The sequence below is a fragment of the Rhea pennata genome, chromosome 1 (assembly GCF_028389875.1).
Source record: "Rhea pennata isolate bPtePen1 chromosome 1, bPtePen1.pri, whole genome shotgun sequence".
Lineage (NCBI taxonomy): Eukaryota > Metazoa > Chordata > Aves > Rheiformes > Rheidae > Rhea > Rhea pennata.
Window position 1 is genome coordinate 140,135,140 of NC_084663.1, and position 13,704 is coordinate 140,148,843.

The 13,704-nt window shown below is 34.4% G+C and overlaps 1 protein-coding gene across 9 annotated transcripts in view; it reads right to left on the reverse strand.

Annotated features, from left to right (window-relative positions):
• Positions 1-13,704, reverse strand: part of STS (steroid sulfatase) — a 108,229-nt gene that overhangs the window by 74,052 nt on the left and 20,473 nt on the right. For all 9 annotated transcript variants that reach the window (XM_062601393.1, XM_062601353.1, XM_062601374.1 and 6 more), the window contains 4 exons: positions 10,750-10,902; positions 8,697-8,818; positions 5,885-6,007; positions 259-682 (listed from right to left, as the gene is read on the reverse strand). In XM_062601393.1, the coding sequence (XP_062457377.1) occupies positions 259-682; positions 5,885-6,007; positions 8,697-8,818; positions 10,750-10,902 (822 nt within the window). The remainder of the gene's footprint in view (positions 1-258; positions 683-5,884; positions 6,008-8,696; positions 8,819-10,749; positions 10,903-13,704) is intronic.

Below are 13,704 nucleotides of genomic sequence, written 5' to 3' on the forward strand. Positions count from 1 at the left end.
ATTATGTACCCCATAGAAAATACCACAGAGATTAAGAGGAAGTGATAATTTTCCCCTGCTGTATACCTACTTTCTACTGTAAAATGGTCACTTTCACTAATCAGATTAACTAGCATCTTCAGTCATCCTTTAACGAAAGAAATCATGATAATGTATAATGACATATTCCTTTTGCACACCAGTCTGCATTTTATACTTTTTAAGAAGCATTGTCATCATGAAATGCCAGCATAACTCCTAACACAGCTAACAACCTACCTTTGTATAAACTGTACAGCTTCTTTTGTCAGTCTCTGAGTAAGGTTCTCATAGGACAGTGGCTGCTGGATAATCTGATGGTTCCTCATTAAGAAGCAGTTCAGGTATCGAAAATTATAAAAGAAAAAAAGCAAAACCACAAGTAAAACAGCAGTTATTAACAAGCAACAGCCCAATGCTTGGAAAGGTACTTTGAAGAAGCCAGCAAAATGCACTGCTGCCAAAGAGACTAGAGTGATTCCAATTATTTGGATTGAGGTAACAATGGATTTTTCAGTTCCTTTCAAAAATACACTGCCTTGCCCAGGTTTGCAGTCTCGAAGATTGGTCACAGAAAGCCCATAGAAGTAATCAAATCCATGACTGAGGGGGTGGTGACAGAAGTCATTACTGCTTTCACAGTTCATCCCAAGATGCCACTTTCCTATAAAGAGATAGGACAGAGAATATTTTTGCAGTTAAACCACTAGACGTAGAACATGTATCCTTCCAAACATGAAACTCTCGCTATATGACTGATACTTCCTATCCCCAACATTTATTGAATGCATTCCTATTTTATTCTCCACTCTTTCTTTATGCCTTCACCAAAGACTTTTTTTCAAGTCTGCTCTTCTTTTCAGTTAGAAATAGCTTGGCATAGCTCCTGATGGACACCATTAAATTCTGAGTGGGCTAGCAGGTCACTGAAGAGCAACAGAGCTCTAATAGATAGTTAACTTTGAAATGAATTGAAAATGAAGCCCATCTGCATGCGTAGTTAAGGTCATAATAAAATACAGTTTTGTACAGCTACCACTTTCTTAGGAAGAGCCAATATGGAATTATCCATATTTCTGAAATTTATCAGGCAAATCATTCACATCTGACTGGCTTTAAAAAAGAAAACTGTAACCAAAAGAAGTAAAACAAGAATTTTAAAATTACCAAAGCATTTATTACTTAAATTGTTGTAAGGTCTCCAAAATTGTCAATTAATACTATCAGCATTATTTATTGCTTATTCTTGTGTTGGGTGGGTAGGGGGAGGAGGTAAGACAGGTATATAAATACAAATAAATAAATAATTATATTTGTATACAAAAAGAAAAAAAAACTCTAACAGATAAGTTATCAAATATTGCTTCTCATATCATTTTGTCACACTGGGAAATAATTCTGTTTCTGAAATGTGTTGGACACTGACAGGCATAAGATAAATAGTGAGTCTGATTTGCGTTATAGTGGCATAAACCATGTTCATGCTGACTGCAGTATGTATTTAAGTAATTCACTCTGCAACTCAGGTACAACCCTTTACTGTATGTTTGTGCACTGCTTAGCGCAACAGACCTAACTGTTTACTAGCTACTGTTTTAGTTCAAATACACAATGAACAAAAACTACAAATTCATTTTGACAATGTAACAGACTGTAGTTAAGCCTATTGACATAAATCATATTTGGACCAAAACTATTTGGTCTCAGAAAGGCAGTGTGTCAAATATTTGAGAAAAATTCCAATGTCACCCTTGATAAAACCGATGACAACTTATATTGCCAGGCCGAATTTTATCTATTCTTTCTAAATCAAATAATTAAATATGACATAAATATGACCTCAGTAACTAAATATGATGACAGAGGTTGTGATCTTAAAAGAAATAAACAATCAAAAAGACCTCCAAAACCCAGTAAGTCCTCACCCCCATAACACATCCCAAAGAAATTTGAATTATTTTGTTCTATAAGCTTCCAAAATATATATGGTAGAAAATATATATAATGGAATAAAGTATATACAAAATTTTCCTCTTTCCCTAATCATCACAGCTTTTACACAACTTTAAGAAGTCCAGATGCAGGCCTCCTGGGCTAGAGCAGAATATACATCCTGCACTTCTGCCTTTGGAAATGATAAATATGAGTACCACAGTAACAAAGAAGGTGAAGATGAGAGTCAGCTCTGATTTCAAGCAATAGTATCTAATGAATGTATGTTCGATGTCTGTATTTCTCTTTCATAGACAGCAGAACTGAGATATGTAATGGAAAGACATTCATCTAAGTCTTTAGATCATCAGTAAAGATGGGGGGAAAAGACACAGAAGGTGTGAGTCTCATGCAATGTTTAATCTTCCAAACCATAAACATGATGAGAGTCTAGTTCTCCTGGCACATCACTTGATAGTCTTAGGTTAGTGTGTCTAGAAACATCTTCAGCATATCACAGAAGCAGGCATAAAAGCATTTTCTGGTATGTTTATGTGGCAGTGAAATGGAGGCCTGGTTTCTCCCTCATTCCTTCAAAAGTTTTATCATCTATTGTAAAGATGGCCACCTTACCTCAAAGAGTATTCTGTTTTCTGTAGAAAGAATGGCTCAAGTCATTACTTTTGAAATAGTCCAGCGAATAGTATTTTGACTGATTATAAAAATAGCAATGCAGAACACTGCTGAATTTTTAGATGTTAAAATGGTGCCATAGCAGGCTAAGACTGACACTGAATTTCACTCCCAGTTATAAAAGAGACAGAATTTGGAAAAATCTGTGTTTTTTTTTAAATTTTGATGACTATCTTTATGAAATAACTTTAAAGCCAGATGTGTAGCAAAGTGAGCATTAAGCTATTCTCATAAAGACAGATATTTGAAATAAAGGTAGAGGCTTATAATCATGAATGTAAATAATCTTAAAGTTTTAATTTTTGAATTTTTACTTTTATTTTTCAAAGCAGCAGTTAAAATTTATGAAAAAAAAGAACCAACCAATCAGCCCAATATAAATATACTACAAGGTCATTTATTAGTTATAAAGAAGTTTGTTTAAACTAGATCTCTACAAAACTAAATATTAAACTAACATAAAACTAAAATATTTAAACAATTAAACTTAACATAAAACTAAACACAAGTCAGGATAGAAGAATCTTGCAACAAGAAATTAAGGCCAGGGCAAAATATAGGACCTATTTATATCAAAAGGCTCTTAGCAAGCATAAGTTCTTCAATGCTAAAATGATCTTGGACCTCAAAAAAGATTTGTTTGGAAGCAACTTAATCCAAACAAAGCAGAGATAGTGCAAATTAGTCGGGAAAAGCAACAGAAGTGTTGGTACAAGTTATGTAGGTAACTGACTGAAAGACACAACCGTCATTTTAAAGGGACGATGAGGTAGAGAGTTTCGATAGGTCCTGAACTGCTCTGAGAAGACAAGTGATGACTGGGCCCATAATATATATTTTATTAGTTTCTTTGACTTCTATACCATTCTTTGAGACAGCAATTTCTGTTTTGAATTAGCTTTTCAATAGATTATTGTAATGTGCTTTTACATTTCTAAATCTAGGAGCAGTGCAAAATGCTCTCACCTCTTTACTAAGTTGAGCTACATATTACGGACTCTTCAGATAAGCATCATACAATTTACAGCAGATCCTACGAAGATTTTGAGTGAAATTTAAGCTGTTAATTTTCACTGTTCTTTTAATACTACATTATAGACTCAGCCAACCTTTCATTTTCCACTATGGCCACCACGTCTCTGAATACTACATTTCTCATTCTGGAGATGAGACAGAATTCCCAATTTATTAATACTTTTGACTTCAGAGATAGGCCACATAGGTGGACCTTAAGCTTTTCTAGATGCTAAACAACATGCTGGATAGTAGTAGTGAGGAAAAACTGACCTTTCCTCAACTGTGACCATGCATTTTTAGCAGTAGTTGAAACAATACGGACCTACTTTCACAAGTTCTTTTGGATTAAGAGTCTGACATAGCTGTTTCCCTCAAACATTGATATTTCTTGCCACCCTCCAGGATCCTAAACTGGTGAAGTATTTCAGGTTCAATGCATCTACATTTCTAAGAAAACTTGATTTTCTTGCAGATTTTCCAATTAGGTCTCTTCCTGCTAGATCTATTGTATGTCACTTATTTGTGTCACAAGAGAAAGACAATGAGGTAAGAAAAATGTAGGCATAAAATAGTTTATAACTAAAATATATTTAGGGACACAGCAAGCAAAAGAAAGTACATATTCAGAGGAGGAATAAAAAAGGGAAAATGAAAGGAAACTTAATTTAAAAAAGAAAAAAAAGAAGTCCTTAGAGAGTTAAGGAGAAAAAACTTGGTAAAAAAATACAGGCTTGAGGAACAGAAAGGCTTCAAATTATCCTTATGCCAGTCCATCACAGGTGCAGGATTTGACAATTAATTGTTTGGGAATTGCTGAGTTAGACTGAACCAGGCAATGACTCCCTGATCTAGACCAAGATGATGTGATAAGAATACCAGCAGAAGCAGAAAATGGGCAGGCTGGGAATCAAAGCCTGCCTTTCTCCTCTTCAAATCTACATAATTTTTCTTTTTGTCATTTACATATGCTTTATACTTAATTTTAATACTCTTCTTGATTTTTTGGAAGGCTTCATTATACTCTAAGGATATGGTAATATTACATTTTATGGTTTCATAGCTATCATTCAGGCCATTTGGAAGAACTGTTCATTAAGCATCATGGAGATAACTTCTGGAGATCTAAGTGGCAAGCTGTCATGCTGCCGCGAAAATAGTTAAAAAAAGAACATTAACTAGGTCAGCCCCCAGAAAATGAGTTGTATTACAGTGCTTGTTACAAACAGAAGAATGAATCTGCTGCAGCCTTTAATTCAATATGGAGCAATAGGGAGTAATTCCTTGTTGAACATGACAAATTATGGCTTTGTTGTTCTAAGGTTCAGATACATCTGCACTAAATATATTTCTATTAAGATCTTCTGTTTTTCTGTTTTGAATCTGTCAGGACATGACAGTATTTTATACTTTTAAAGATTGGAGTATAGCTAAGGAGACTTGCTTAGTTAGGAACATCATGATGCACAGAGGTAGCTACATGGTATGGATTTTTTTTTAAATGATGATATGAATTGCTGGCCTTGCTAAACAGATTGATTTTTAAATAAAAAACTATGCCCCAAGTTGTAAGCTTTTGTCACATTTACCAATCAAGTTGGTGCATCCAGCTTTTAAAGGAACAAAGTAACGTACCTGTATGATGCTTTCTAAAGATCTATTTCCTGACAATTTCAGTATAGAAAGGCAATGTATATTACTTAATCTTTATAACAAGAGAGAAACATACATATTTATATTAAACATCTGCCATAATATAAGACAAACTTCCTAGAAATGACCATTTCCCTCTAATGACTAAGAATCCACATGGTTAGCTCAAGTAAAATTATCTACATTATGAAGATATCTCAAGACAGGTGAAATGAATCCTATTGCTGCCCTGATTTGCACCCTAATCCCTCACTTTCTCTCTGTTGCAATCAGATTCCTATTTTAAACTTACATTGAAGAATTTTCATGAAATGGACTGATTTTCAATTTGTTACACATTGGTTCAGTACTTTGCACAATGAGATTACAATTGTACTAGTGAATTAGACATACTTAAATGATTATTGTTTCACATATGCATGGGAATGTGCTCAGCTTTGTATTAGAAAAATAATAAACTCATTATGCTGTGAGGAAAAGGCTTAATGCAGACATTTAACACTTTACATGGAAAGTTAATGCACTTTTGATTGAAATGAATGAAAAAGAACATTGTGTATTTGAATAATTTTACCTATTAGAGCTGTTGAATAACCTCTCTGCTTCAGGAGTTTTGCAAAAGTTATTTCTTCAAAAGGAAGCCCTCCAGAAGAGGCAGCAAATAAGAAGACACCAACTCGTGAGTAGGCAGCCATTCCTAAATACAACAAAAGCGAATGAAACTTGGATAATACAGTGAAATGGTTTTCATACATTCCTTCTACATGCACTTTCTCCTTTAAGTAGTATCACCTAAGTAACATATTGCCACTAGTTATTATGAAATGTAAGTGGCAGACCCAGTCATCCATTTAGTTAAGCAAGGTCATTTCTGTACTATCACCAGAAATTGATAAGTAGAAAAAAAGAAAATTCTCTACTTATAATTGTGCAGCCAGCTATCACGTAAATGGATGCAGCCCCTTCTGTGGACATTCTGAGGTATAACATCTGAAAGAAGTTGAGCTCGCATAATTCATTTTTATTCTGTAAAGGGAAGGAATGGAGCTGGAGACTAAGAGTGAGCGCTCTCAAGTTCTATTCTCAGTATGTCGACTTTCCTTATATATGTTTTTTTTCAAGTCTATAAGACTATTTGAGAGAAGATAATTGAAACACGAAAATTTTACAACCAGGCACATAAAATATCATCATCAAAAAAGAGCAGGAAAAAATCTGATTCAGTAATCTACTGGCTAGGATACTCAGATTTTGTAGGAGAGGCCCCATGCTCAAATGGCATGATCAGACATTCTTAAGTCCCAGTCTGGGTGCATTAAAGCAGCATCACATATAAGCTAATAAGAAAATATCTAAAAAAGACACAGTAATTTCTATACACTTGAGCTTATGCATACCTCTACCCAGTACGAAGAACTTGGAAGTTCAGGTTTATGAAAATTAGATTATTGGGATTCCAGATGAGAATTGGCTCAGAATATAGACAGAACAAAGAAGTAGCTACACAAATCTGTGCAGGTGTATCTTCAGGAAGTCTGAATTATGCAACTGGATAATTGCACTGCCAAAATTACATGCCTAATGTAGGCAACCAGAATCTTCCTTTAGGTATCCTTTAGAAGAGAAAAAGACTTGCTAGACTAGTTTATTAAAGACAGCTCCACCTACCCAAATGTTGCTTCAGTTTTTCACCTTTATTCAACATACTCAGTTTTATTGATCAACAGTTTAGGTAGTTTTAGTCATATATATCTGTACTTTATTTGAAGGTGTACTTCAAACTCTCATAACTGAAATCAGTGTAATTTCACTAAGTTACTGGCATCAAAGTAATGTACAGAATCATTTTTTTTTCATCAGTACCTTCTCTGGGGTGTTTTACCAAGTTCCTGCATTTTGGAATATTTTTCTTCTTCTCTATTAAGTAGGATTTTTACATTTCTTTCTTTCTTTCTTTCTTTTTTTTTCTTTTTCCTCACTCTGATTCTAGTATCTTTCATAATAATCCTGTATTAGCTCCTCACTGATGTTTGGAAGTAGTCCATATTTGGTAATTCCTAATTAAGACAAAGTCCAGTTTTTGTAGATACATGGAAATGATTAGGTATGACTGAGAGCAGATCAGCCAAGAAAAAAAAAAAAAAAACAGTTCAAACATCATTTTTTCAGAAATAAGAACAAGGATCATAATGGAAAGTGACCTGTGGTTATACCTGCAGCAAATATTAATAGTAGTATAGCTATAACACATATAGACTTTTTTCTTTTCAGCAGAATGTAATGGAAAATTTAGTGAGCTATATTAGCTGGCACTTCTGCAGCAGCTTGTTACTTGATTTGAATGAACATGAACATATCAAGTAGGCTCCAGAGTCTTGCTTTGCTTTCATTCCCAGAAGCAAGGACAGGATGTTTTATCACTAATGAACAAGTGATCTGATTAATCTATAATGATCCTTGCTAAAAATTATGTTAAGCGAATGTTAAAGTTGCATGGTTAAGCAGTGAAGGGCTTAGTCCCAGCCCATTAAAGTAAACAGATGAGTCTTTATTGTCTTAAATGGGCTTTGCATTAGGCTCCTTAGAAGTAATAAAAGTTATTAAAGTTACATGTAATTGTAGGATTCTTAGTATTGTGAATGGGAAGATATGAAGCAAAAATACTTAGGAAGAAGGGAGGATTTTTGCTTTCTTCTCCCAGGTTGGAGAGTTTCTGGAATATCCTAATGAATTTCCATCAGAAAAAAAAAAATATTAATTTGTTTAAACAGAAGGGTTTTGATGAAACAGAAATATCTCAGCAAGAGGGTTTAAACTGAGTTTTGTCTTATGTCTTCCTAGACGTTTGGTAAGTAAATCACTGCTGACTTTCCTTTGAAGGAACAATGGGCTTTCAGTGTTCCTGTGTCTAGATGTTGCTCTCAAACATTATTTTCATGTTTCTACAGGAATAGCTAAGGTATTTGGCTCAATTTGAGGCCCCATGGAATCCTCTGTGATGTTCAGCACTCAGGCTGCCCTCACCACTCTGGGAGCAGCCTGAAGGCAAACAGGGAAGCAAAAAGGCCTCCATCATTTAGATAGTGGAACAAGTCTATGAAAACTTGTTGTTACTTCCACTTTAAATAACCTAAATCAGGTGCTTTCCCCAGTATTTTAAATAATTCCTTTTCTTAAAAAAATATATTTTTGTATGAATTCTGAAACATAAGAATTTCCCAAGTATGGAAGATTTCAAATGTTGACTGAATGTACTAAGCTTGATTAGGTACTGACCTAAAAACCCAATCTGATGATGATAAAGACATCAAAAAGGACAGGAAAATGCACACAGCTTACTGTAAATTAAATAAGATACACATATTAATAGCAATATGGAATTTTACCTGATCTGATAGGATACCGTCCTGTCAGGAAAGCTGCCCTGCTTGGAGTACACAGTGGGGATGCTGCTATATGCTGAGTAAGTGTCACACCTTCCTCAGCTAGCCTGTCAATATTAGGAGTTCTAGAAAAACATAATTGAAATAAAATTATTTAGAAATGGGCATGGTGAGATTAAATATCTGAGGCAAAAAATATTAAAAATATCAAGTTAAGATCAGTGTACACAAATTATTAAAATCATGGTCGTGTTGAAAGTTTAAATAAAATTATTGCAAATACGTTTGCATTTATTAGGTGTTAATACCAAAATGGTTTTATAGTATTATTTTTTCCCCCACTTTCATCCACTTGTCATGATACTGCTCTGTGACACCTGTTCCTGTTGTATTTCAACTTTTTTTAATGCATTCATTCACCCCAAACCTTAACTCCACTACTTATATAGCCCTTCTGCTTCAACAATGGGGAGGGGAGAAGACTGGTGAAAGTTGCTGCTTCCTTACTCCCTGCTTACTTGGTTGTACTTCTTCCTTTTCTCCTGTAAAATTTCAAAGAATAGAGACAATAATGAGATCATTTGGAATCTGATTGTCCCAGAGAGAGAGTGAAAGTATCATCGGTTGCCCTAGACAGAGAGGTGGAAATCTCTGATAGGGAAGACAGATATAACCTGTGCAGTGTCACAGTCATTGGCTCATCAGTAAAATTACATCAGATGAAGAAAGAGGGGTCGCATGGAAAAATGTAAAGTGCCTGCCCAGAAAAAAAAAAAAATCCACTGATTTTTTTTTTCAAAAAGGTATAATAGCATCTCAATATTATACGATATTATGGGATCTTTTTGAGGGGGAAGGGAGAGGAAGATGGATATTATAATTTATTAGGAGAGATTCAAATAATTATGACTCTTCATTAATCTCTGCATTAATGATGTTTACAGACTACATCTGTAATATTCGACCCAGAAGCACTTCCAAGTTTTCATATCTGCATGTGAACCTTGTCCTCATGCATATGAAAATTGATTTCTGCAGGATTAAATTCTGTGCCTTTGGTTCTACAGAAAAATAAATAAATAAATAACAAAAAATCATCTAGACATGCAGACTAGCCAGGAACTGCAGCATGCTTTAGTAAGTCTGCAGCATGCTTTAGTAAGTCTCTGACCTGGAAGATTAATGATCATGACCTCAAGGCACATTACATCCTCCCATTCTGACTGTATTCTATTTGAATACAGTCAGAAACATTAATTTTCCAATAAGCTTTTTTGCTATATCACCTATAGACAACAAGCAGTGTGATGTAGTTTCTTCATACTCTAAAATTTAATCCTAGAGTTCTTTCAGTATTTCTGATCCTTTGTAGAGGTAGAAGGGGTGACACAAACATCTGTGCTACATACTTTTTTTATTGGTTAAAACTAGAGGCTGTAAAATAAGTTGTTTTTGTGAGTTAGGAGGAGCTTTCACTTCCAACTAACTTCAACAGGAACAAGGCACTTAACATTCAACAGGACAGTGCCTTTAGTCTGAATGGACTGTTTAACCTGATCTCAGTGTTATTTTGCACCACTGAAACACAACAGAGTAGATCAACTCACAAGCATCACACCTAATTTAGCAGTAATGATCCCCCTGGGGAACAGGTATATTAACATTGGTTTTAATGAATTTAAATCACTACAGTACAAAGACAAAAGAAGGAAAAAATGAGAACTGTTTTTCCAAATGGTTAGTAACAAGTTCTTCTCAAATCACAAGACCTCTTAAAAATGTTTAATTCATATCTGTGCCAAATTAATTTTTAAAGAAAATTATTCATTACATTTTATTGGATTTTAAAATTATTTTGGTTGCTCAGTTATCTGTTTAAAGTGCAATGCTTTAGTGGGATAAGCTACAAAAACTAAGCCTTTTCTTCTTATTATTATTATTTTAAAAAGCAAAGATTTAACATTCTATTCTGCAAAACATTTCTGCTTTACTAACTTTACAAATCTATAGAAAAATTAAATAAAAAGACATGATTCCCCCAAACATATCATCATACCGTAAGGTTCTGTTTCCGTAACATCCCAGGTCTCCAATACCAAGATCATCAGCCACTAGCAAAATGATATTGGGATTCGAAGCACTGTGACTACTGACATTCTTTATGGCACACTGGCAAATTAATAGAAATAAAAGAAGCCTCATCTTCTTCCTGGTGTGCAAGAGCAAGTGGAAATATTATAGACAAAGACAACACTTTTTTATTATTCAACTGTTTCTCTAATTTACTTCCATTATTGACTTGGATTCCATCATAGAAGAGAAGGAGAAAATTAGATTGTAATTTTTTTGGCTTTTTTTCAAGAGACTTTTTTAACCTTATTATCACTCTCATTTTTTTTTTAACTCAAAATGCATTTAATGTGTATCTGATGTCCCTTTCCATCCCTTCCACTCAGAGATGAAGCCTTGAAATAAAAACAAACAGAACAGCAGCAACCTCAGTGACAATACTTTTGTAGAAACAGATGCACTATCAATAAATCATGAGACCAAATATTTTTTTTTTCTTTTAGGCTTGAATTTATTTTGAGGAACACAGAAACTGAAATCATTTAGGACCACGATTTCCAATGTTCATTTAATTCTGCCACTGAAGTAAATGACTGAAATTATCTTCAATAGGAGAAAAAAAAAATCTGTATGGAGTTTCTTCCTAAGAATAAACATTAGGAGAAAGGGGATAAGATTACTGAAATGAATGTTTTTATTAAAAAAGAAAAAAAAATCATAAATCTTTTAAAAATCAGGCCCTACAGCAAAGTTATGTAAAAATATCTGATGCCAGATCACAATGGTCAGTCAAGAGTGATAATGCTATACTGAATTTAAAGCAATTAGAATAATGTATTACAAACAATAGTACATACTAATATAATCTTTTATGATAAAGGCAGAGTTTCTTTGCTGATGTGAATAGTATGAATATTATTTTTCCAAAACAGGGATTTTCAAATCTCAATTTTAATCTTCATTGATAAATGTTTCAGGTGAACTTTACTCCCTTAGGCTGTGATGGACAGTGCCAGGTATATACATTATAAAACAAAAGAGACACTCTCCCTTCTGCCCTTGGCAACGTATCTTTTCTGGATGCAGGCAGTCTTTTTCAAATGCAGATGAAGCAAGAGTCAGATCTAGACACTGGCTTATGCTGGGACAAGAAGGAAAGAAGAGGAAAGTAAGACTGAGGTAGAAATTTGTAAGTGAAAGAGTAGGAAAAGGAACTGGAAACAAGAATTTCAGAAGAGATTGGGGATAGCAGGTCAAAAATGAAATCAGTGAGTTATGGTAGATAAAAATAACTAGAGACAAGATGAAGTAGACAACTAGAAGAGTTCATACAAAGAGACCAGACATCAAGGAAGACAAATTCATAGATCAGTAAGATGTGGTGAATAAAAGCAGCTTTAGAAAATATTAAATAGCTGAACTGGAAGAACTTGTACAGTCTAGAATAAAGAGCAAAGAAGGAAACTCGGAACCATCTGGAATGAGAAATGAGGGGTAGAAATGAAGATTGATAGAGGGTTTAAGAAGCTGAAAGGGATAATGCAATGCTAGGACAGGCAAAGAAATTGAGGAAGTGAGCGAACTCGGAGCAGCAGGGAGGAAAGAGCAGAGGAGTTACGATTAAGGAAGATGAAGGGAATTGTTTGGAAAGAAAAGCCTGGGTGGAGAAGGCTCAGGACTGATACAAGTGAGAAGAGACACAGATAGCGGGGATCAAGCAATACAGACCGCGATTTGAGATTCCCAACTTCCATTATTGCCATTCTATCAGAAAGCACACATGCAAGTGTGTCCTCTTTTAGTGCTGGCTCACATACAGGGTAAAATGTTAGTAAGTATATTAGTTATTTTTTAGCATTGAATGTACACTTTATAACCTACTGAACTTTCCTCTCCTTGGTGGAGGTTCCAACATAGACCTCTATTGAGAGCATCTAAAGGTTCCAGTCTTATGATTTTCAATAAAATGTTATGTGGTTCATTTCATGAAAAGCAATGTACTTTGTTTCAGACATGAAAAATATATACACCAATGTTAATACTAAAAGTTTTAATGCAGTTCTGCTTGGCTGGATGCATCTAATCAATTCTTCATCAAATTATCACATTAATAGTGCTATGCAGCAATTGCCACACTGCAGATTTTTAATCTGTGCAGTAAATTTACTTTTCTTCCCTTGAATGGCCTCCCACATGTTTCAGGACAGCAACTAACACATTGACTCTTACAGGACAGGAACAACTTGCTGCAGCATCTTATGTTCCTACTCTGCTGCATGGGTGTTAATGGTCACGATAATAGGGAGGGTGAAAATATATATTGGTGATATATATTGAATTACATGGACACTCACAAGATCTGCACATTTATTTAATGGAATCGTTGGGTACTTTCTGTCTCATAGGCTTTGCATTGTCTATGGTTACCTCTGAATAAAATCTAAAAATATACACTTCTGCTACTAATAAAACAATCATTTTACAGGCACTGAGTTAGCTGGTTTTGGTAGATTTTACAAACAACAATTTAAAGAGTAAAAATAGAGCATTTGGTATGTATAGAGCTATGGAGAGAAGTCTTTTTGAATATGTGAGGGGTCTTCAGCCTCTAACGAAGATAGCAAATTCACTGGCCTTTAACAGAGCAAAGGTACTCTTGGAAACCTCAGTAGAGTATTTTGTTTTCCAGAATGAAAGAAATATAATAAATGTGTGAAATATTTTAGCAGTTAACTGAATATTGTTCATCTTAAAGAGTTCTCAAATCTTTGTAGAGACAAGCATCATCAGGATGAAAGACAGCATTCTATTCATTGAAATATGTAAGAAATTAATTATCATGGACAAAGTTTAAAATCTTCCACTGTTTATGTTATCAAACCTCCTCATATAATATTTTAACATCATCTACAAAGCTAAGCTAAGAGACCTGTTCCTAAGA